At 49.2% G+C, this 18,856-nt stretch overlaps 9 protein-coding genes across 9 annotated transcripts; 5 read left to right on the top strand and 4 right to left on the bottom strand.

The window, feature by feature from the left end:
• Positions 1 to 1,091: 1,091 nt before the first annotated feature.
• EI90DRAFT_2604015 (uncharacterized protein) lies at positions 1,092 to 2,209 on the bottom strand. Its single transcript, XM_039053309.1, has 3 exons — positions 2,087 to 2,209; positions 1,675 to 2,035; positions 1,092 to 1,621 (listed from the first exon to the last, which is right to left on the bottom strand). Exons 1-3 carry the CDS (start codon positions 2,128 to 2,130, stop codon positions 1,418 to 1,420), a joined length of 609 nt encoding a protein of 202 aa, XP_038910385.1. The 5' UTR covers positions 2,131 to 2,209; the 3' UTR covers positions 1,092 to 1,417.
• A 2,051-nt stretch (positions 2,210 to 4,260) lies between these two features.
• On the top strand, positions 4,261 to 5,426 carry EI90DRAFT_3147147 (rraga protein; the record flags this gene model as incomplete). The annotated part of the gene is made up of 5 exons (XM_039065503.1): positions 4,261 to 4,277; positions 4,345 to 4,780; positions 4,856 to 5,124; positions 5,181 to 5,296; positions 5,350 to 5,426. The coding sequence occupies 5 exons, from the start codon at positions 4,261 to 4,263 to the stop codon at positions 5,424 to 5,426; spliced, it is 915 nt and encodes a 304-aa protein (XP_038910384.1).
• Positions 5,427 to 5,429: 3 nt separating this feature from the next.
• On the bottom strand, positions 5,430 to 5,877 carry EI90DRAFT_3080699 (uncharacterized protein). The gene has a single exon (XM_039061904.1). It carries the CDS (start codon positions 5,849 to 5,851, stop codon positions 5,603 to 5,605), a length of 249 nt encoding a protein of 82 aa, XP_038910383.1. The 5' UTR covers positions 5,852 to 5,877; the 3' UTR covers positions 5,430 to 5,602.
• On the bottom strand, positions 5,740 to 8,470 carry EI90DRAFT_3080697 (Sodium/calcium exchanger protein-domain-containing protein). The gene is made up of 19 exons (XM_039061903.1): positions 8,404 to 8,470; positions 8,193 to 8,335; positions 8,011 to 8,113; positions 7,917 to 7,940; positions 7,833 to 7,853; positions 7,730 to 7,773; positions 7,635 to 7,671; positions 7,556 to 7,581; positions 7,343 to 7,481; positions 6,979 to 7,273; positions 6,869 to 6,912; positions 6,729 to 6,808; positions 6,580 to 6,669; positions 6,465 to 6,511; positions 6,366 to 6,405; positions 6,265 to 6,311; positions 6,177 to 6,209; positions 6,095 to 6,129; positions 5,740 to 6,040 (listed from the first exon to the last, which is right to left on the bottom strand). The coding sequence occupies exons 1-19, from the start codon at positions 8,408 to 8,410 to the stop codon at positions 6,027 to 6,029; spliced, it is 1,269 nt and encodes a 422-aa protein (XP_038910382.1). The 5' UTR covers positions 8,411 to 8,470; the 3' UTR covers positions 5,740 to 6,026.
• EI90DRAFT_3080695 (uncharacterized protein) lies at positions 8,273 to 8,615 on the top strand (the record flags this gene model as incomplete). The annotated part of the gene is made up of 2 exons (XM_039061902.1): positions 8,273 to 8,335; positions 8,404 to 8,615. A coding segment is annotated over exon 2 (181 nt), but the record flags the coding sequence as incomplete, so codon positions are not given.
• A 1,223-nt stretch (positions 8,616 to 9,838) lies between these two features.
• EI90DRAFT_2604475 (uncharacterized protein) lies at positions 9,839 to 11,253 on the bottom strand. Its single transcript, XM_039053310.1, has 4 exons — positions 10,791 to 11,253; positions 10,444 to 10,570; positions 10,072 to 10,370; positions 9,839 to 10,002 (listed from the first exon to the last, which is right to left on the bottom strand). The coding sequence occupies exons 1-3, from the start codon at positions 11,077 to 11,079 to the stop codon at positions 10,127 to 10,129; spliced, it is 660 nt and encodes a 219-aa protein (XP_038910380.1). The 5' UTR covers positions 11,080 to 11,253; the 3' UTR covers positions 9,839 to 10,002; positions 10,072 to 10,126.
• A 1,378-nt stretch (positions 11,254 to 12,631) lies between these two features.
• Positions 12,632 to 13,579, top strand: EI90DRAFT_3020500 (uncharacterized protein; the record flags this gene model as incomplete). Its single annotated transcript, XM_039057510.1, has 4 exons — positions 12,632 to 12,950; positions 13,083 to 13,222; positions 13,329 to 13,397; positions 13,475 to 13,579. 4 exons carry the CDS (start codon positions 12,632 to 12,634, stop codon positions 13,577 to 13,579), a joined length of 633 nt encoding a protein of 210 aa, XP_038910379.1.
• A 2,248-nt stretch (positions 13,580 to 15,827) lies between these two features.
• Positions 15,828 to 16,437, top strand: EI90DRAFT_3080676 (uncharacterized protein; the record flags this gene model as incomplete). The annotated part of the gene is given in 5 exon segments (XM_039061901.1): positions 15,828 to 16,016; positions 16,053 to 16,059; positions 16,079 to 16,213; positions 16,275 to 16,288; positions 16,355 to 16,437. Coding segments are annotated over 3 exon segments (258 nt in total), but the record flags the coding sequence as incomplete, so codon positions are not given.
• Positions 16,438 to 16,615: 178 nt separating this feature from the next.
• Positions 16,616 to 18,778, top strand: EI90DRAFT_2603999 (uncharacterized protein). The gene is made up of 9 exons (XM_039053308.1): positions 16,616 to 16,626; positions 16,692 to 16,840; positions 16,903 to 17,453; positions 17,519 to 17,540; positions 17,597 to 17,739; positions 17,800 to 17,998; positions 18,069 to 18,153; positions 18,223 to 18,309; positions 18,378 to 18,778. The coding sequence occupies exons 2-9, from the start codon at positions 16,825 to 16,827 to the stop codon at positions 18,616 to 18,618; spliced, it is 1,344 nt and encodes a 447-aa protein (XP_038910377.1). The 5' UTR covers positions 16,616 to 16,626; positions 16,692 to 16,824; the 3' UTR covers positions 18,619 to 18,778.
• Positions 18,779 to 18,856: the final 78 nt, after the last annotated feature.

The raw sequence follows: 18,856 nt of genomic DNA, 5'->3' as shown, positions 1-18,856 counted from the left end.
AAGGGATGCCATATCCCCAACTTTAAAGTACTTCCAGAAGACTTGGACAATATCTGTAGGGTCTCCATCTTCCAAGATACACCGGGCCAATTTGATACCAAGATCACTCAACAATTGTCCATGTGCGGCTGGAGCAGGAATTACTGAAAGACGGTGTGGGGGAAAGACCCATCTCTGACTGCGATCAAGGTCTCAGCGGGGGATACGACAAATGTAGATGGATCTGTGAAAGGAAATGAGCAGAATACCGAGGAGATTCAGTTGACATACACTTCAAATCCCTCTCGCTCGGTCTATCGGCAATTACAACTGCCTCGACTTCTTCCATTGCATTCGGTCTAGAGACCACTCAATTGAGCACATTAACTTCTCGAAGACAAAAATAAACCCACAATTTTATTCGTCTCAGATGACCAGCCGCTAACGATCTCGACTTCCCCTTCCGCCTCGGTGAAGGATTGACTGACAAAGGTTCATCCATTCCGCCAACAGACAGCACGAATAAATCATTTCCATCCGAGGATCCACGCATCGCCGAAACCCATTCACCAATTGACAACATGAACTCGGTTGGAGACGTGAGAACCTTCAGAATAACAGATGGGAGCCGAGCCGTGGAGGTGATTGATCAAACCCACCCATGGAGGAGACTCATTCATAGGGAAGCTATCTGGTGCCTTTGGCAGTTTTTCTGTCCGATGGATCTTCCACTCTTTTATCTTACTTCGTCCAGAAGGCGAATCTGCTCAATACATCAGACCGCCGAAAGGTTCACTTCATTCGTCACCTACCATCTGCCATTGCCACTAATAGGCACATGCCAGGGTTGGGAGTAGATGGGCCTGAAGGGCCATTCAACAGAAGGATGTCGGTAACTCGACTGATCGAAGGAGAAAAGTAGTCCTGGGCTAAGGGATTATCTGTACCGATCCGCGGTGAAAACAACGGAACAGAGAAGATAGGCGAAGAAGCCACGCCTATCAGTCCAACAAGATGTGCTACTTAAGAAGGGCAGGGAGCGATTGATACCGGACATACTCCTTAGGGTATTCAAGAGATCGACCTTGATCTCGCAAATGTCAATCACATCTCGCAAGCCGTAATCATTCCATTCCGCAAGACACGGATGTAGAAAGGATCCAGCCACCGGAGCGGGATTTAATTCAAATGTGAGGGCGCCCAGATCTTGCGGGCGCCCACACGTTGGTATAGTTTGCGACTGAGTGGCCACCAAAATGGACGATTCTGTAAGCAAAAACGCGGTATCAACCTGATTCTCGTCGGAACAAGCTTCTAAATATCAAACCATCAAAGGAAACACCAATTGATGCCTTAACACACATCAATTGCCCTAATCCGTCGTCGGAAGCGTTCAGAAGCGCAAGGTCCGGCGACTCTTTTGTCTGGCCTGGTCTTGTTATGGGTACTCGAAGGTGCTTAAAGCAGGACTGGGGTTCTGATGTTGGCCTTGTATCAGTGGGGGGTAAGATGTTTTCAAATGAAGCTGAGCTTCCATCATTTTCGTGATTAAAATCAACGCCGGAACCCCAGCAGTCTTTGGGCCTTTCACTGGTGTACGAACCAACTTTCTACCTTCTGACAGGTCTGGAGCAGCCGACCACTCAACAAAACCATTGGGATCATCTCAACCATACTAAAACCGTGTGGACTCACAATTCGCTCACCGCCAATCCAGCGGCTCGCCACGACCTCGTTACCACGCTCCAACTTCCATGAATCTTCGATTGTATATGTAGCAACATCTCTGCCTCGGCTCCACACACAGGCTACCCCGCCCTCAACGCTGAGGGGTGAAGGCGGAAAGAACGCAAACATATGGGAATCGTCTGAAGAAACGGCGATACAGATCGGAGGTTTATAGAATGCCGCAGATGTTGCAACAACAGGTGGTGATGGGAGATCAAATTTTTTCAAAGGGAATGACTTGGATTGCCTCGAAATGAACTGTGCATGGATTTGTGGGAGATTCGGATGGGAAGTGAGTAACACATTGGAACGCGTCCATAGGATGGAGCTTTGGGGCTGGATGAATGGCTAGGTACGGAGGCAAGACACTGAGGCTTACCCTATATCCTCCGGCTCTGTACCTGTGTATTGTTCGGCTCCCATTCCTTCACTTCGGTGCAAGGCCGCGCTATGACGCGCCCGGCGCTATTTGAGGGTGGGAGGTCGGATGCATCCGTTGAATTGCGTTGGTGACCCAACTGCCAGTGGTGACTGTCAGAGTGGCAGTCTGGCAGACACTGCGAATAGGTACTCCCCCGACAGCATCCACTGGTCCTATTGAATCCGTTGCAGATCGAGAAGTCTCCAAAATGGTCTGAGCGCTTCCGCCTTCTTTTCCCTCGTTGGGTTTGCACGACTTTTTCCTGACCTACTTCCTTTGGCGTTGCCTCCTTGACCAGTTCCGCTGGACCGCCCCTCCAATTAATGGAGGAGGTAAATACCAAGGAAGATTGGGGCGAGCTTATCGATATAAGGCCGGTATTGCTCTAGAGATGTTTTCTGCATGCCTGATCGCGATGGCGGTGTCATGAATCGATCTAGAATATGGTAGAAACAGTTTTGGGGCTCTTCCCACCAATGGGGGATACCCAGTGGACCGTACGATGATATTTCCTCCACGCGCAAGAACCATTTCCTCTCCCGTGCCGTTTGACTGGTTAAGCGCCCACTAGTGCCCTTGATCTCATCTCTGAGTTCGATGGCGGTGTTTTGCCATGGCATATCGTCAACAAGGTCACCGAAGTCGACAAATCGGCTCGGAAGGATGTCTTCCCATAGATGCGGTGGGAAGTCTGGCTGACTCGTGAAGGTTTCGTACGCGCACGCTCTATGTCAGTGACATAGATGTTCCGGAGTCTTTCTGAACGCTTGGGGATACAATCTCTTCGGCGGGGCTCTAGCTGCACCAGTGAAGCGCAAGTTCTAAGTGTAATCAGTTCGATGGGCTTCCCCGCTCGTTGCTAACCTGGTCGGGCAAGGTCCTGGTTGACTCTTCCTAGAACGAGATTTACCAGTCGTGCCAGAGGAACCACTGTCCAAGCCACCGAATTCAGCGGGCCCGGACTCCAAAACTGACTGTAGCAGCTCAGTGCCAGGATTGTACATTGGTATGACGCAAGTTCCTGGGATACTCCTACCCATTGCACCGATGCCACATAGTTTGGGAATAATGGGAATAATGCTCAATTCAATGAGGCTCAAAAATCTATCTCATTGTCGTCGAGATTCTGGAGAGGCTTTATTTCGATGAAGATGGGACTCTTCAATGTATATGGTTGTGAAATCCGGCGAACTGGGAAAAACAGGTGTTCAGCGCAAGGGAATTGATCTGTTAGCAGAATGTTGTAAAGGCCACAGGATTCGTTTTCATTCATCGTAGAGCGATCGATGAGCTCAAACTGACGGCATCGTTCCAAGTCATATCTGTCGCTTTGTCAGTGAAGTACATAAAGGATTGGCATCGGGGATAACCGCAAGGTGGCACCCGTTAAACGAGGAACGGGCGCAGGACAGCAGGGGGTGTGGGACACGTGGATGAGACAAGATTTAGATCGATGCTCAGTGCAAACTCCGTGCGAATCTGATGCCCGATAAACCCCATACCCCGCGTCAATAGGACGTTAATTTTCATGTGGGGAGTTTGCGTGCCCGCGGTTCAATGATTTTTCCGGGACATAAGTGCTGCTTCTACTTCGTTGAGCAGCTCTGTCCAACCACTCGTTCCTGTCGGGGTATCACTGATCACCCGACCCGGCCTGCGCACGTCCCCCGCGCGGGAATATAGTCTAAAGGACTTTGCCAGCCCTAATATGGATTAAAACTTGCGTTGATGTCGGTGCTTGGACAACATGGAGCCCTGAGAGCCAGGTGAGAGCATCATTCTGAGTGGTGAAACCTCCGATTATCAATGATGCTTCGCTGAAGTATGACGAATGGACTTATAATTTCGTTGTTTGATTCTTTATTTTCGCGTATTTGTTCCGATGATCCTCCTTGGCGCTTCTCACGAGCAGCCTAGTCATTACCTAGTCATCTGCCTATAACAACAGGCGCCAAGATGTCGATGCTTAAAAAGAAGGTTTGAATATACACCGTCCCTTGCACAAAAAACACTCTGACCAAGTGCTTAAGGTTCTACTTATGGGACGCTCAGGTTCGAGCAAATATTTCAGGAGCCCGATCTTCTCCTGAGCTGATGACGTCGCTAACAAGACAGGGAGTGGCAAGACTTCCATGCGTTCCATCATATTGTAAGCATGGAGGAAATGTTGACCAGCTGCTCTCGATTACTTATCGCACACTTGCGCCCTCTCTCAGCTCAAACAACCTTGCTTCGGCAACCTCTCGTTTTGGACCTACCATCGACGTCGAAATGAATCATGTTAGATTCTTCGGTTCCCTCACTCTGAATCTTTGGGACTGTGGAGGTCAAGAGGCCTTTATGGACTCGTTTCTCGCTTCCCAACGGAACACCGTATTTCGGGATGTCGGCGTGCTCATATACGTTTTCGACATTGAAACTAAGGACTTTGAGCGGGACGTCTTGTATTACATCGAATGTCTGGAGGCGTGCAAAAAGAACAGTCCTGAAGCTGGGATATTCGTGCTTATTCACAAGATGGACCTTGTTTATGGGGGGAAGAAAGAGAAGGATCGTGCATTCGGTGCGAAGAAACGGGAATTGGACAAATACAGTGGGAACACTTTGATCAGGATGTTCGCAACGAGTATCTGGGACGAATCTTTATACAAGGTTTGTTCATCGCATCGATACCCTTAAAGGATCACTGATTCCAAAGTATCCACGATCACTCAAACTCGAATGCAGGCATGGTCTCGGATAGTTCACACTCTCATACCAAACGCACCGCAACTATCCGAGCATCTGACGACGTTCTGCTCGATATGCTCCGCCACAGAAGTCGTTCTCTTCGAACGAAACACCTTCCTCATCATCGCCCGCAGTGGAAAGTATACAGGCAACCTTGACGATTTCTTCCCACCCGATCCGGCCCCAGGGGCCGAAGAGGAAGAACTGAACCCAGGCCGATTCGAGAAGATGAGCGAACTCATTAAAACCTTCAAACACTCTTGCAGGTCCGTCCGTGGTTCTTACACGTTGCTCACCCAAGACTCATCTGACCATGTATCAGTCGACTCCAGGAACAATTCCACTCGCTTGAAATCCGATTCAGCAACTTCACAGCCGTACTCGAGCTGATGACCAGCAACACTTATGTAATGGCAGTGGTTGCTGACACTGACGTCCGTGAGTCATCGCAGCGATGCCTCCACTACCCTCATCTGACAAGCTATGATTAGAAACAGCAACGTTGCGGCTCAACATTCGCCTTGCTCGGGAACGATTCGAAGAATTACAGCAGGGCATGCTGACTTGAGGACGGGAAACTTTTCTGTTTGATTTTATATCCTCCTTTGATTGGTATACGCGGTACATACCATTACTGTAAACCACAATAGTGGAATGAAGTAACGACAAGCACAGCAGAAGCAAGTTATCAGCACAGGAACGAGGCGGTAGAAATGAGCGCTGGGTCGAAGAAGAAAATAAGAACTAGACGACTGAGTATACTTTGCAGCATTTCGCCTTGAACCCTCCAAATTTACGAGGCGAAAGAGCGTGGAAGGCAGTAATCAAGATAAAGACGAAAACAAGACAGGACGCATCATAAGTGCCCAAAGGCCACGGCCCACAAATACCTCCAAATGTGACTCCGTTCAGAAAATCAGCCAGACTCCAAGGAAACCAGTAGTAGAGCGGCACAAAGAACCAGAAGCCCCCTTTCAGTGAAGCAAGGGGCATTTTATTTTACTTTTAAGAAACCCAAACTATTCGGTGCCAAAAGTAACATGTATTAGTAAAGCGTTAGATGAGAATATACGAGTTTTTTAAGTGTCCAATTAAAGTCCGATGTCAGTGGTAGAAGATGTCCGTGGTGTCGTGGCGTGCAATGCGACGCGGGATGTCAACCAAGACATTAAAGAACGGAAACTGAGTCAGTGGATGTTTGACATCCCGTCATGGGAGAGGAGTGGAACGACTCACATGCGAGTGCAATAACAATGTAGAGGGTGACCAGCCTGTGTTCGGTTAGTCAATGCAGGATCAAGCAAACGAATGAACGTACATTAAACCCTCCATATAATTCGACTTCCCATCCCTAGACAAGATATGTAAGTTATTTGGACGGGTGTATTGAATCTGGGGCCACTAACTGAATAAGAAGGTTGACCAGGAAGACGCTGACAAAGAGCGATACAGTCTGGGGAACGAGTCGCATCAATTTCACGCCCCACACGATAGTTCAGATCCTCACTTCGAAATGTGCGAAGAAAAGCGTCAAGTCGCGGTGGATTCTGAGAAAAGTCGCATGAGACCTGGGAGGATGCATTTCAGCGTTAAACCGGAAACTTACATCCATCCAATTATGACGAGTAGAGGGACGACAAAAGTAGCGATTTGCTATAATGAATGTTGGGGCCCAGCAGTTGAGCGTCAAAAGCTGCTAACATCTTGGCTGGAGAACGTACGATTGAGCTGCCAACGCTAATACCTATCGTCAGCTCCATTTTCCCCTTCATGGCCATCCAGACACTTGTGACATGCTCCGCCGCATTTGCCTGTAGGTTGCCAATTTAAATAACGTAGTCCACGATGATGGTGGATCATTGCTACACACCACTAACGGGATAAGGATAAGACCAATGAAAGGTTTGGGGATCGAGTATTTGTTAGCAGTCTCTTCAATAGAAGCAACAACTGTATAAAGAAATAATCATGAAGCTATTACCGTGCAAGAATCGAAAAGGATGTGCTCACGCCAATCAGCGCAGAAAGAGGTAACGATCGTGACGACAAGAAGTCTATGATGGGGAGAGGAAGAACGTATTCAAAATATTGGCACGGATTGGTGCTGCGAAATGACTCACGAAACGCCGGCAGACACCATATTCATTTGTGCAACTTCGTGTTCCTCTTCCACCTCAGGCTGCCCCCTCTCGCTCTCGGGCTCGGGCAGGAACAGGCTAGCATGAGTCTTTAACTGGAAGATCAAGTACGCAACGTAGACGCCCAAAAGCAGCAAGGACGTTCCGCGGGAGATCACCAGCAGACCCGAGTAACCTGGATCGCCCGGTCTAGGAGATCCATCTTTGAGGATGAAGTCGATTGATTCTAATCCTTCAGCACTTTTAACCGCATGATAGGCAGCCGGAATGATCAGAGCTGTTCAAAATAAGACCACGTTCAGCACGTGTTTTCCCGCTCCTGCGTGTCACAGCAGCAGACACCCACTGATGCATGCGAGGGACATCAATGAAGCCGACGTTTGTGCTGCAGTCTTCCGGAAATAACTCTGGTCTTGCTTGAGGCCCGCCGCGAGGAAAGACATCCCCAAGACAAGGAGCAAATTACTGAGAATGCTGCCTAACATCTGCATGCCACAAAGATATCCGAAACGTCAAATGAGTAGGCGCTTTCTGAGCACATGGTTGCAAGTGAACCCACCGAGGTCTGGACGATCCTGAGCTCATCTGGGGTGGGGATGGTCAGCAACAAGAGAGCGAATACAAGTGTCCAGCCCGACCTTGCAGCAGAGCGGTAATCCCTACAATGATTTCAACCTGCCAAGGGAGGCGATCGTTCGCCGTGATTCGTGTGATACCGAGTCCAAGTGCTTACGGCATTCCCAAAACTTGCGTTCAGCAAACCCCCCAAAGTGGGACCTTTGGGGCAAGGGTGTCAGAACTTTGGGAAATCACTCAATTGATAAGCTTCGACTCACCCAGTTTGATTGAGAGTTGTTCTGGCAGAATGGGCGATCGTCACTGAGCAGGAATGGTGCGCTATGCATGCGAGAGAAGCTCACCTGTAGCATCACCCAAAAGTTTGGCTGAGATTATGAGGGGGAAGGGGCCACGTCAGAGGTTACGAAACGGTACGCAAAAGTTCTTCCGACGTACCTAGAGGCATTATGGCGATGAATGAGAAACCAAACCGTAGCCCAGCATCCCAGTCCAAGTAGTGACAGATGGCGCCCAAGGGGACGAACACTAGTAGGATGTTCTGAAGTGAGCAATTCAACCAACAACCACATCGTGAGACATCATTGTCGGTTGGCCAGAAAAAAAAGTGGCTTGCGTACCATCCAACCACTAAAAAGATAAAAATTTATGGATTGGGTCCATGATGGCTCGCCTTCAGCCTTGATACGGGCCAAGAGGCGAGACCTGAAGTTGGAGGCTCGGGGACGGTGATTCTCGAGAAGGGGCAATGTCTCCGGTTGTGCTGTGGCATTGAGGAGATCGTAAGTCCCCATCTGGGTATAGTATGTGTGAGGGTGCGCAGCGTCTTACAGGACATGATAAATGAAAAGTAGGGGGGGTTTTATGAGGGTAAAAGCGGTGTGGGCCCGCGTTTCCCGGCTTCCTTTTGGAGTGGAACATAATGTCTTGGCGTTTGTGCACAGCCTCAAATCCCCTTGCAAAGCAATAACAAACAATATATCAACAGTCATGATTTTATGTGTCGCCACCCAAAGCCACATGAATTAATCAGATCTGCAACGGGGGGGTACAGCTGTCGCTGTCGTTGCGCGAAGTCTGATGGTTGGCTATGACTAACAACCAATGACAGAATCACAACATCGGCATGGTGTGCCGACCTACCGCGCCTAAGTTGCGTTTAAGGCAAATTGAAAGTGACAAAGCAAAATTAATGATCCCTTATCGCGCCTACTCGCAATCGTGGAGGCGCTTCAGCGCCAAGGCCCAGTGCCAGCGTAACCTACAAGCGAACGACGGAATGGCCCAAAGCGGGTGAACGTGTCATCCTTGCGGCCTTTCTGCCGGAGATACCCGGGTCCAAGCAGATATGTATGTCATAACAACTCAGGTTGTTGCCGATCAGAGTGTTCATTCCTACTACATAGTCCAACAGCGTGGCGGATGAGTGAACTTCCGCCATCGCTAGGTTTAATAATTGACAAGACCCGGCTGTTGGATACGGGCTGTTTCCGGGAGTAATTTCCGGACACTTCCGCAGGCGGAGATTACACTAGTCCACACATGTTCCTTCCGAAATCGGAGGACATTCTGTGGCGAATTCGGATAACTCCGCAATTTGAATATTTGGCCGCCAAAGCATCGCAATAGCCTACTAAGCCTTAGGCAGGTTACCAGCCTCTATTAGAATAGACTAAGCCTCCACCAAGCCTCCACACACATACCCCGCTCCGTGTGTTTTCCGGGGAGGATATTCAACAAGGCGATAGCAACCAAAGCCGCGCGCTTCCTTCTGAACCACCGCTCGCACTCTAAAGCGCTACCTCGAAATTTGCAGCCATCTCACTGCATCAGCTCACGGGATTCATGATTCCCCTTTAACAGTGCTTATCACAGACTTCTGTGCAAATACGGATTGTTTAACTAACCCTATGCTTAAATACCGCAGTACTTGAGTCCGATTTGGAAACAGAGATGAGTTCCTGTGTTCCCGCGCGGATTCTTGGGTTTGTTCTTGTACCGCTAATTTGGCATGACAATTTATGATCGATTCAATTTCACAGCTCATGGAGGGAAACCGGAAAGGATCGCCATTTCACACCCACACACATACAAGGAAGCGCGCGCGAGCAATTTCCAACTAACTTGGAAATGTTGAATAAGCTCCTAGTCCTTCCCTTTCATGCTGACATCCTGCACGAAAAAGAGGAGTCATCATATTACTCACCGATGTTTCATGAGTAATTCTCTTCACGTGTGGCCTGTGCGATTTCCCATACCTGTGGAACTCCTCGTTTTCAGCTCTCTCAAGCCTGATGGACAAATCCATGAATTTTGTGGGTCTATCTAGCTAGAGTGCTCGCTGCGCTGCACACCGGAATCCCAAGCAACTGGGAGAAAAGTTCGAGAATGAATGGTACGATATCATGGTACGTTGAATGATGAGCAAAGCTACACACAAAGCAGAGCGAGCGTGCCACTCAGAGGCCCATCCCTCATTAATACAAAGGAAACTCGCACCTTCTGCTAGTTAGCCGTACGGGTCTGCGACTCAACTTTATCGAGGTCACTGACCTCAGGCTTTTGATCCGGCGTGCTCTTTCACTCTCCTTGAATGGGCAGCGCGTTCCTTTTCCTGTCGACTCTGCTGTCGGTATATAACAGGTAACAAATTTCCCTGGAAACCGCACGGTAGGTGGATGGCGATCGAGCCAATCATCAACAGTATAGTAACCATGAAGCATCCTTTAGGGTGAAGACTGCGAGGGCGAAGGACTTGGTCCTTTGCCAACGTGTCCTCGTGGGTCATTGAACAGTCTCTGTTATGTCGCATAAGTGGTAACGCCATCATTTGACCCACAGGAGGTGCGTGAGGGGTGAGTGTGGTCGTACGTGCGTACGATTGAGAAGTGAGAACCACTGCATGCACACGGGTGGCCAGGGCCTTTCCGTGCGGTTCTTTCGCGCTGCTTTACAAGGTTTTCCAACTTTTGTTCGTGCAGTGGAAACCTGCTATACGCTGCACTGATTTCGATCGATACAAATCAAGTGGGGTGGCTTAAGGCTTCGTTCGGTATGGAGAAACAGGTTTCTTTGGTCTGTTTCTTCCTGTTTCTTAATACAAAAATTGCGTGTTTCTTTAGGTAGAAGAAATGAGAGAGAATATTGAATTGAAAAACTGGAAGAAACAGGCCTGTTTCTTCATACCGAACGAAGCCTAAATATTTACTGAATTTTACTCGGCCACGGGCCCTCGCGAAACTTGTCAGCCAGAATTCGGCGCGAGCATGGAGTTGTGAAGCAATAGAAAATGTCCTGGAAATTCTGATAGTGTGGATTTTTGGCTCCAATGTCACCGTGTGCTGATGTGCTGGTGGAGAGGTGGAATGAAATACGACGCATAGTAACACCGGCAAGTTCATAGTGAAGATAAAGGATCGTGTTTGAGCATTGAAAGAGGCTTCCAAGTAATGTAGAATCGTCGATCACGCCCCGGCGCATGTCAGGACAGCTCGAGCCCTGTCCCATCAAAAAACCCTCTTTCACATAAGTTAAAGATGACGTTGAGGATGTTCAGAGACTTTACGCCATGGAGAGCCAATGACATAGACAGACGAAAAGGGATTCTATTGAGGTACAACGTTGTAGAAAAGGGCGGGTGACAGGGTTTGAACTGAAACGAAAAGATCCTCCGGAAGAAAATAGTCAGAATCGCCGGCAATCTCCTGAAAATCCAACCTAGATCGCGTCCACACTGGGGCATGGCGTTACAGTGCGGTCCCGAGCGGGAGGAAGCCGTTCCCAAACGAGGCACCGACTTTAGATATCGGGACCTCTACGTGTTTTGGTTTGCTCCTGCAAAAACAGCATTGCAGCGTCATACCATCAGTCAATCAGCTAGCTTGGACAGTTCTACCACTTACGAAGGCGAGTCGATCGTATGATCAGCTTTGCCTGGTGAAACAGTGAGCCTGGACATCCCGATCTAAGACTTTTTGCTGGCAGAAGAGACTAACCTTCTGCGCCTTTCTTCACGCCTGATCCGCCTCCTGATCCGTTGGCAGATCAAGCACACCCGTGCGTGGAAGTATTGCCACTAGTGCAGTATATGTTTGTCAGTAAGAAACGTACGAAAAAAGGCAGAAGAGGTTTGCATTACTGACACGGTATTCGTTGACCACTTCGTTGGGCATATTTGGGAACAGCACCTCAATAGGCGCTTGTACCACGGTTTGGAGAGCCCAATCGGGCTCTAGGACATGTTCATGGCCGCTACACTGAGCGAGCCATGCCGGGTAGAAAAAACCCGGTGGAGGCACATTGGCCTCCATATGTCCATCTTGACTGTAAAACTGAAGGTTAAGAAGTTGGAGAAGGAAAAGAGTGTTCAATTACCGTGGCGCTCGTGCAGTGCCTTGTCCTGAAGGCAGCATTCTACTGATCGTGCACGATTGAAATTATCATCAGTTCCCCAAAATCGACAAACTGTGGTTGTAGGATGAACTCTCACAGTTGGATTGGTTTTGGTGTAGTTGATGTTTGAGTTGAGTATGATGCCGTCCAGCTAGTCAACAGGGGTGTGCGTGTTCAATCAGATTCCAACGGACGCGGTTGGGGAGTCAGAGCAGATGTGCTCACAGAAAAACAACGTTGCTCTGCGATAATCACCCCGTCCACTGGAGCGTTTTCTAGAGAAGTTCCAGCAGTCAACAACGAGGAGGGTTTGGAAGGGAAGAAGGGGGGGCGTTGGATGTAGATCCTTGAGCTGTCAAACAATATTTGTGGTAATGAATTGCCATTCCTTTTACGTAAACTCCGACGCAACCCCCGATCTTATTTGAGCAATGCATTCGTTCTAGAATCTAGATGGCACATGTTGTGCAAATCATCACTTTGATGGGCGATATTGGTTGGGCAGGAACACAGCATGTTGTCCCCTCAGGGGATACAATGCATCTCAAAATATACACAGTACGTACAGTCTTTCAACACCGATCCGAGATGCCACCTGAAAAAGACTACGCCGCTTCTATGCGATGTCCCCTCCAACGAGTGTGCGATATATGCCAGTGGTCTCTCCATGAACATTCGCCTTTTCCCTCCTAAGTCAAATGTTCAAGTCGCCTTGCCTCGTTATGTTGCACATGAGCCTTCTCAATTGTTCGCCCTTCTGTTGGAGTTTGTGCGAATGAAGGAATTTTCTGATGAGTTTGCCCCTGCGTTCGAGGGAGCGGGCTTGGTTGAGGTTAAGGTGATGACCGGGCGAGGGCATGCGACAGGGGTAGCGGCTGAGCGATTGGACCGGATGAACCTGAGATTCCGGGAGCAGCTGAAAACTCGTTCTATGAGGGGGGAATGTATGCAAGTTTACCGCTTTTGGAAGTTTGAGAAAGAGAGAGGTAAAGGGAGCTCAGTCAAAAGAAAATGATTCGCGATCAAGCTGGATGCATTCATGTTAGCAAGTGCAATGAGGTACGACAATACAATTCATCTTATTTACTTGCGATAGTGCCCTTTTGCATCCACGCAAGAACGTGTCGATTGGTATGGTAACTCCTTGGCCTTCACCTTCACGAAGATGTGGTCTCGTCGCAATCGCACATTAGCGGGAACGTATCAGTCACGCTTCTGTAGGTCTGCTTTATATGACGACGATTTGTATCGTGATCTGGTCGGTCCTTAGATGAGCACTATCTTCGGAAACTTCCTCTCATTTCCTCTGGGAATTAGAGTCATTGGTCACCGACTCAGCTTATAAGCTCTCAACGCTACGCTAGGCGCAATGGGTGCAGGCATACCGAATCACGCATCTTCTCACCCTTGTGATAACATGGCTGAAGTATATTGTAAGCGCTCGGGATATTAGTCCGAAACTAGTTGACCCTCCAGGTACCACTCAATGCTGCCATGAATCAATTATCAGAAGTCCAGAGGTGGCGGTACCACGGGCGACAGCTACTCATTCGCAAGTCACAAGGGTGACGAAACAGGGCGAGGAAAAGATCTTGTCACCAACATAGAACTATAGGACTTCTGCTCGGAGGATATTTTAGGACCGGGCCCCGACTCTTGAACTGTCATAGCCACAGAACAGATTAGCATTTATTCATTAACGTGAATGCCGGTCCCAAGAAAGACGTACATGAGAATCGATGCAAAGGATCAAATATAAACATACCTAGTTGGTTTTTGAAGCTAGGTCACAGAGTTACAGGAGGTGCCAGAAGTTGGAGAGTTAATACAAGAAATGATAATGCCCAAAAAGTGGGCAATTTCATAGCCAAACCAGAGAAAGGACCGGCACGATGGACGCTCCAAAAAGGACCATCAAAGTTGGATGGTTAGGCGTAGGGCTAGAATTAGGGTTACCAGTAAAGTTGTAGCTGAAATGAAGATAGATAGGCAATACTACCGTCGTTTCAGCGTCCGCGCAAAGACAAGGTCATGCCTGCGGGGAAGAAACTCAGACAATAGGACTCACACTAGCAGCATGCCCACGGTTTAAGAGGAGGTTGCCTGTGCGTCGAGGATCCCAAGCTACTAGTAGTATGTTCGGCATTCCCAAGGGCAAACTGAGGTGCATCCTTAGATTGGTGGAGCTTATCAAGAAATCGATGTAAGGAGCAGACCAAGGGCCGTACATCCCAAAACAATGGCGAGCAGGACGGGACAGGGGATGGGAAAAGAGTAGGACGTGGACACTCTATATGCTCTTAGAGCCTTGGACACCAGAGCCAAGTTGACTTAGTTGTGAACCAACACAGGCAGTCCCTGGGCCAGGGCAAGGCGGGTGTCCCTCCCAGGGGGTGGATCTAGGGTGGAAACGTCATCCTCTGAATAAAAATATATTGTACTTTCCCCAAAGTTGGACAAGACACGTCGCGACCATGTCGCGGGCACTGAGTGACCTCCCGTGCCCCGTACCAAAAAACCACGATGGAGATAGTACCCTAACATGGAATCACCACCATGCCTTCAGTCTGAGGGATATATGTAGAGTTTGTCTTCTTAAATATCCAATTTGCGGAGAAACACAATGGTGAAGAAGGATGCTTCCTGACCGACAGAAATTCCATTGTTGCTTGAATGCGACAATGACAAAGCATGCGGCCTCCAGAAACAATAGCAGGACTTTCACTTATGAAGCCTTCCCATGCAGGTCAGGCTGGCCTCCGAGACTTGTAGCGGGGCCGCTGACGAACGCCTGATGCAGGTTCGATAGCTTGGGGGGAGAATATAGATTGCGCATTCATGTTGGTAGCGGATTCAGCCGCCTACGACGCATCGGCTGGAGGGGTAATGGGCGGGGGAACCGATCTCAACTTGACGGTGCTGCCACCAATGGGTTGTTTTTTGACGGCCAACGGGGAGTGTCCTAGGGGGTCTTGCGGTGAGCCACCAGCTGGTCCGGACGAGTTCGGACGATTGGCGACATGAGGTAAATGGAGAGGATGGAGAGGGGAGAGGCACCCTAGCGTTGAGCATTCTGGAATCTGGAATTGTGCGGGGGTCGTGATAAGTAGTACCCGTGATGCCGCAATGAAGACAAAGCGTGTGTTTGCACCGACAGCCACTTCCCGTTAAAGAGAGGCTGGTCATCTGCATACGATGGCCAGATGAGGAACATTCGTACGGTGTCTCCTCTACGACCAAAAAGACTGAATTGAGAGCGATCGGTGTTAGCCGGAGCACATGTGGTACGGCACTGAACAGTGAACAGACTGACAAGCAAGTACTTTACTTAGTAGATGAAGGATAAAGGTACAATTTGACGTCAACTTATAAATAGAAGAGAAGCGATGGGAACGACCGGAATCCAAACTACATACCCACCATCTGACGTTGATGCAAGACTGCTGTGATCCCTCTTTTTAGCTGCCCTGTCAGTCGCACCGCCACGACGACAAACATACAAGCGCAGGTGACTAGGCACAAAAATAGCTGCCAAGAATCGAATGGTCATGAGAGATTGCGATTTCAATCGAGTTCAGTCATGGTGTTCAACCACAACTGGCTTAGCTTATCTGTGGGGTTTGCAAATTCGGCTTCGCAAGTGCGCTGAACATTCAACAGCGGTACTATTCCAATAAGGGAATGTCTCTCCAGGACCACCTAATGGATAGACTTGGATATCCCCGTGCCTCAGGCAAAGATAACGCACGGCTTATTTAGGTGAGTCGGGGTCCTTCAAGTTCGTAGTGAGAAGCCCCTCTTTTGTTGTCGCAGAAGTTCGCCTGATGAAACAGATGTTGGCAAGCTTTGAACAGATTGCTCCTGCCTTCATCGTCGCCTTGTTCATCGCACCAAGTGTCGCCAGCCCTTGCGCTCCGGCTTTAGCTATTTCCAACCGTCGGGATACAAACCCAGCGCCTGGCTCACCCCCTGTACTCCTCGCTGCGCCACCTTCGTTCCGCAACAGAACCAACTTCCAAGCGCTTGTAGCAGCGGCGGGCTCATGTGACCCAGGAAATTGTAAGTCCTACTCGTTTCTCGAAGCAGCTGGCACTTAGCTCCTTTTGCCCTTAAGTCTTCTGTGCCCCCAGTTTTTGTTGTACGGATGGGGGTGTATGCGTATGGTTAACTCCTTGAAACACTTTAGGAGTGTTCTTACCCACTTCCTCAGTGCACGGATGGCAGCGGGTGCTGCCAGCAGGGCTATTACGTCAGTTTCTCCTTTCACTCAAGCTGGGTAATATGCTCAACGGGGTGATTCTTCACCCTAGTGTTACTCGGCAAGGCAAGTTTAAGGTTGCAAGCACATGAACGGTTTATCGAGGCCTGGTATGGTAAACCCGTGCTCCAGTTGCATTCCGAACGGTGGGACCCCCTGTGGTATTGGCCATTACTGTGAACAGGGGAAAACATGTTGCCAGCCCGGTGTTAGTTGTATGTAATAACACAAAACTTATAGTGTTCCCGATCATGACTGTGTCAATTATAGGCTGTGATCCAGGGTATTTATGCGGATCGGACAACAGTTGTTACATAAACACGCCTACGTCTACCACGCCCACGCCCACGCCCACACCCACAGGAATACCTTGTGGGACTGGATATTGCAATCCAGGGTACTATGTGAGTGCTCCCTATGGAAGCGGACCTTCGTCTCCGTATCGTTCCTCTTATGCTGCTCGGAATAGTGTTTTGACAATGGGTCTGTCGATTATGTGAATCCTGATTCACTATCTCATATATGGTAATCCCGTTATCCAGTTGCATTCCGAACGGTGGGACCCCCTGTGGTACCGGTCATTACTGCCAACAGGGAAAAACATGTTGCCAACCCGGTGTCAGTTGTATGTAATAACACAGAACTTATCGTGTTCCTGATCATGACTGTGTCTATTATAGGCTGCAATCCAGGGTATTTGTGCGGACCGGACAGCAGTTGTTACATAAACTCTCCCACGCCTACGCCTACGCCTACGCCCACACCAACGCCTACTCCCACGCCCACGCCCACGCCGACACCTACGCCGACACCTACACCTACACCTACACCGACACCGACACCGACGCCTACGCCTACGCCTACACCGACACCAACTCCGACACCGACACCGACACCAACTCCGAAACCGACACCGACACCGACACCGACACCGACACCGACACCTACCCCTACACCGACACCAACACCGACACCGACACCTACACCAACACCTACACCTACCCCGACACCTACCCCGACACCTACCCCGACACCAACACCGACACCGACACCTACACCTACACCGACACCTACACCGACACCTACACCTACCTCAACCCCGACCCCGACACCGACACCTACGCCTACGCCTACGCCCACCACCAGGTCCACTACCGCGACATCTACTTCATCGACGACCCCGGCACTGCCGACAATCTACTTCGCGGATCTTCCAGGAATAAATGATGCCGTTAGTACTGCCTCTGAGGTCATTGTTTTTGTGTTTAGCCCTGACATAGCCACTTTTCTCCAAAGGTTACTAAAAATATCTGCAGCGGTGAATGATCTCTTCCTCCTGGTACAATGATCCCATTCTGAAAGCGGTCACGAAAGGTTTAAGACAACGCAACAAAGGGAATTCGGAAGTTCTAACGTATGCTAAACGAACCGAGAATCAAAAGAAAACGATTCGCGTCCAAGCCGGATGCGTTACTAGCAAGTGCAATTCTACGACTACGGGCCTCTCGTGTACCGAGGTGCGACAGAAAATGTGTCACATCCAGCACAGCCTCACATGTGGATGCTTCTTATGACAGTACCCATTTGTGTCCACCCTGGAAGGAACTAACAGCCCACAAATCGCATGCATACCTGCTTTCCAGAATACATTCCTGGGGGCCTATCTCAATCTTTTCATTTCCCAATATCATATTTCAGACGGCGCTCAGTTCCTTGTCCAAGCTAATTGCAGTCAATTTGCCAGACGGGATTCAATTCGTGGATCTGGCTCGAGTGGTGAGTTGCACGGTTTTGTCCGGCGTGTCATTTCAGCTAAGCAATACTTGGGATACTATGTTGTCGTTAGGAACGCTACTTCCGCCTTTCGGCGTAACCTCAGATAATTCATCTGGGCATGTTGTACTCCCACTCGGTGATCTGCAAGCTGGGAAGTAAGTTTGGTGGAAAGACTGTTGATCCAGGTTGCAATGTTGATTCATCCTCTTTTTCGTTGGGTTCAGTTACACGACACAGACGGCATCTGATAAACTTGCCGGCATCGCCGGGAGTATTGCCATTTACGACTCGGATGGCGCAAACTTTTCTCAGTGAGTTGATATGTAATATAGCAGGAGAGCTTCTGTCCTAACGGCGTCGTGATAAACTATCTTTCTAGAGCGCCTATTGGTAGCGATGGGGGTAACTCCTTGGCCTTCACGCTTCACGAAGATGGGACGGGATTAGGTGCCGTGGTATCGCCCCAATCGCCCATTACCGGGAACATCACAGTCAGCTACAACTTCACTGGTAACATCTTAAGTGTTCGACGTAATTCTAGTCCTACGCCTAACTATCCAAATTTGATGGTCTTTCTCGGAGCGTTCATTGTGCCGGTCCTTTCTCTGGTTTGGCCATGAGGTTGCCCACTCTTTGGGCATCATCATTTCTTGTATTAACTCTCCAACTTCTGGCAACTCTTGTAACTCTGTGACCTAGCCTTCAACAACGAACTAGGTATTTTATATCGATCCATTGATGTACGGCCTTCTTGGAACTGGCATTCGCCTTATGTAATGAATGCTCCAAATGCTATTCTGTTCTGTGGCTATGACTCAAGTAGGAACCCTGAGAAGTCCTCACTCAATCAAGAGCCTC

Source organism: Cantharellus anzutake (assembly GCF_015039405.1).
Source record: "Cantharellus anzutake strain C23 chromosome Unknown EI90scaffold_82, whole genome shotgun sequence".
Lineage (NCBI taxonomy): Eukaryota > Fungi > Basidiomycota > Agaricomycetes > Cantharellales > Hydnaceae > Cantharellus > Cantharellus anzutake.
This window is presented reverse-complemented; position numbering and strand designations above follow the sequence as displayed.